Source organism: Cryptomeria japonica, chromosome 7 (assembly GCF_030272615.1).
Source record: "Cryptomeria japonica chromosome 7, Sugi_1.0, whole genome shotgun sequence".
Taxonomy (NCBI): Eukaryota; Viridiplantae; Streptophyta; class Pinopsida; order Cupressales; family Cupressaceae; genus Cryptomeria; species Cryptomeria japonica.
The window spans coordinates 112,253,751-112,256,874 of NC_081411.1; the positions used below are offsets into that span (position 1 = coordinate 112,253,751).

The following is a 3,124-nucleotide window of genomic DNA, read 5'->3' on the forward strand; positions in this document are numbered from 1 at the left end:
ATTGGTCAATTAGTGCAAAAAGGATATAGAGTTTATATGAAAAACGATGCATTTGTCATTCTTGATAAATATCCTAGTACGCGACTAATTGGAGAGGTGCAAATGACAAAAAACAGAATGTTCCCATTGAGGTTGAAACCTGATATCAAAAAAAACATAGTTGGAGCAGCATTTAAGACTGAAAATTCTCAAGATGCCTCTCAAGTTGCTCCAAAAGGTTGCTGCAAAAAAGAACAAGGCTGCCCCAAAATAGAGCAAGGTAGCTTTGGAAAGGCAAAAACTATTCAAATAGCCTTTCAATCTGTGGTGAAAAATGAATCATGGTTATGGAATTTGAGATTTGGTCATTTGAACTTTGGAGGCTTAAATTTGTTGCATAGGAAGAATATGGTTAAGGGGCTGCCATTGATTAAGAAACTAGATAAAGTATGTGAAGCATGCATATTGGGTAAACGGCATGGAGAGACCTTCCCTGTTGGAAAATCAGAAAGAGCATGTAAACCCCTTGAGATTGTTCACTCCAATATATGTGGAACAATGCAAACTACTTCTATTGGAGGTTGCACATATTTTTTGACTTTTATTGATAATTATACAAGAAAGACATGGGTCTATTTTTTGAGGCACAAATCTGATGCATTTGGAGTCTTTCAACAATTCAAGGCTCTTGTAGAGAAGCAAAGTGGTTATCCCATCAAGATATTAAGAACTGATAGAGGTGGTGAATATAGTTCTAATGATTTTCTAAATTATTGCAGACAACACGGTATTCACAAACAATTTACAGCCCGTTACACACCTCAACAAAATGGTGTGGCTGAAAGAAGAAATTGAACTATCATGGATATGGCAAGAAGTATGTTGAAGTCAAAACATTTACCAAATGAATATTGGGCTGAAGCAATAGCAAATGCTATTTATATTTCAATTCCTCAAGAGGCTTGGAGTGGTAGAAAGCACAATGTTGCTCACTTGAAAGTCTTTGGATGTATTGCATATGCTCATGTGCCTGAAGAGCTGAGAAGAAAATTGGACAACAAAGGTGAGAAATGTATTTTTGTTGGGTATTCAAAAGATACAAAAGCTTACAAGTTGTTTGATCCAATTACTAGAAAAGTTATAATCAGTAGAGATGTACAATTTGTGGAGAATGAAGCATGGGATGGAAGTGTAGAAAAAATCATAAGTGTAGCAGTAGCTGATCCACATGATGAAATGACTAATGAAATGATAGAACAACAAGGTATTCCTCAAGCAATACTTCCTTCCACTCCTGGACAAGCAACACAAGTTGTAGCACAAGCTACACCTTCTTCTACAGCAAGACTTTCAAGAAATTAGAATTTTTCTTCCACACAACAAACACCACAAAGAACACCAGCTATAACAACATCTGGAAGTCCATCAAATTCAGTTGATAGCAGCAGCTCATCTGATCCTACATTGGCAAGTTTATTACAATGAAAAACAACAAGTTTAAGATATATATGAAGCTGATTTTAGCATTGAAACATCAAATTCATTTGTTGTTTTCTCCTTATTTTCTGAAGTTGTTGATCCAATATTCTTTGATGAAGCAATTAAGGATGAAGCATGGGCTGAAGCTATGGATGAAGAGATTGAAGCTATTAAGAAGAAAAATACTTGGGAATTGGTGGATCGTCCACAAGGAAAGGATGTTATAAGCGTAAAATGGATTTACAAGACAAAGTATGGCATGGATGGAAATGTGTTGAAGCATAAGGCAAGGTTGGTTGCTATAGGTTTCACTCAGCAACCTGGTATTGACTACAATAAAACATTTTCTCCAGTAGATTGCTTGGATACCATAAGAAGAGTTTTAGCCATTGTAGCCCAAAAGAAGTGGCAAGTTTTCCAAATGGATGTAAAATCTGCATTTTTAAATGGTTTGATTGAAGAAAAAGTTTATGTTGAGAATCCAGAAGGATATAAAATTGTAGGTCAGGAAGGTAAAGTATACAAGCTGATAAAGGCTCTCTATGGACATAAGAAAGCTCCTGGAGCATGGTACAGTTAAATTGATTCTTACTTGATTAAGGATGGTTTTAGTAGGTGCAGTAGTGAGCCTACTTTATATATCAAAATAGATGAACATGGTAAGATGTTGATAGTTTGTCTCTATGTAGATGACTTGATCTTTATGGGAGACCTTTCTATAAGTTCCTTTAAGGCTGCTATGATGAAAGAGTTTGAGATGACTGATCTTGGTCTCATGAAATATTTTTTGGGAATAGAAGTTAAGCAATCAGCAGATGGTATTTTTATTTCTCAGTCAAAATATGCAAGTGATGTATTGAAAAGATTTAATATGTTGAATTGCAAACCATCTCCTACTCCAGTTGTGATAGGACTAAAGTTAAACAAGGATGATGGCAGTTCATTGGTTGATCCTAGATTGTTCAAAAGGTTGGTTGGTAGTCTCATGTACTTGACTGCTACACGACCTGACATCATGTATGGTGTGAGCCTTATCTCAAGGTTCATGGAGTCTCCAAAAGACTCTCATTTGCAAATTGGAAAAAGAATTTTGAGGTATGTATGTGGAACCAAGAACTATGGAATTTTGTATTCAGCTGTAGACGACTTCAAACTTATTGGATATATGGATAGTGATTGTGCTGGTAGCATAGATGATAGAAAAAGTACTTCTGGTTATGCATTTCATTTTGGATCTGATGTTGTTTCCTGGGCTTCAAAGAAACAACCCATTGTTACACTTTCTTTAGCAGAAGAGACTACGTGGCAGCCACATGAGCTGCATGTCAAGCAGTATGGATGAGGAGAATGTTGACTGAGTTGATGCATAAACAAGATGAAGCAACAAAGATTTATTGTGACAATAACTCAGCCATTGCATTGTCTAAAACTCATATTTTTCATAAAAGAAGCAAACACATAGATACTAGATATCATTTTATAAGGGAGTTAGTGAATACCAAGGAAATATGTTTAGAATTTTGTAGATCAAAAGATCAATTTGTTGATATTTTTACTAAACCATTGGGAAAAGATGTATTTGAATACTTGAGAAGTTGTTTGGGTGTATGTGCTGAAAATGGATGCTCCAGAAATTTTTTGTGCAAGTGTTGATGCCGTGGAAACC

General features: G+C 35.6%; 1 protein-coding gene across 1 annotated transcript; it reads left to right on the forward strand.

Moving 5' to 3' along the window:
• The first annotated feature begins 2,161 nt into the window (after positions 1 to 2,161).
• LOC131061232 (uncharacterized mitochondrial protein AtMg00810-like) lies at positions 2,162 to 2,800 on the forward strand. Its single transcript, XM_057994775.1, has one exon. It carries the CDS (start codon positions 2,162 to 2,164, stop codon positions 2,798 to 2,800), a length of 639 nt encoding a protein of 212 aa, XP_057850758.1.
• The last annotated feature ends 324 nt before the right edge of the window (positions 2,801 to 3,124 follow it).

Excerpts from the sequence above, each read along its gene's own strand:
- LOC131061232 (XM_057994775.1), top strand. The coding sequence starts at position 2,162 with ATGGGAGACCTTTCTATAAGTTCCTTTAAGGCTGCTATGATGAAAGAG.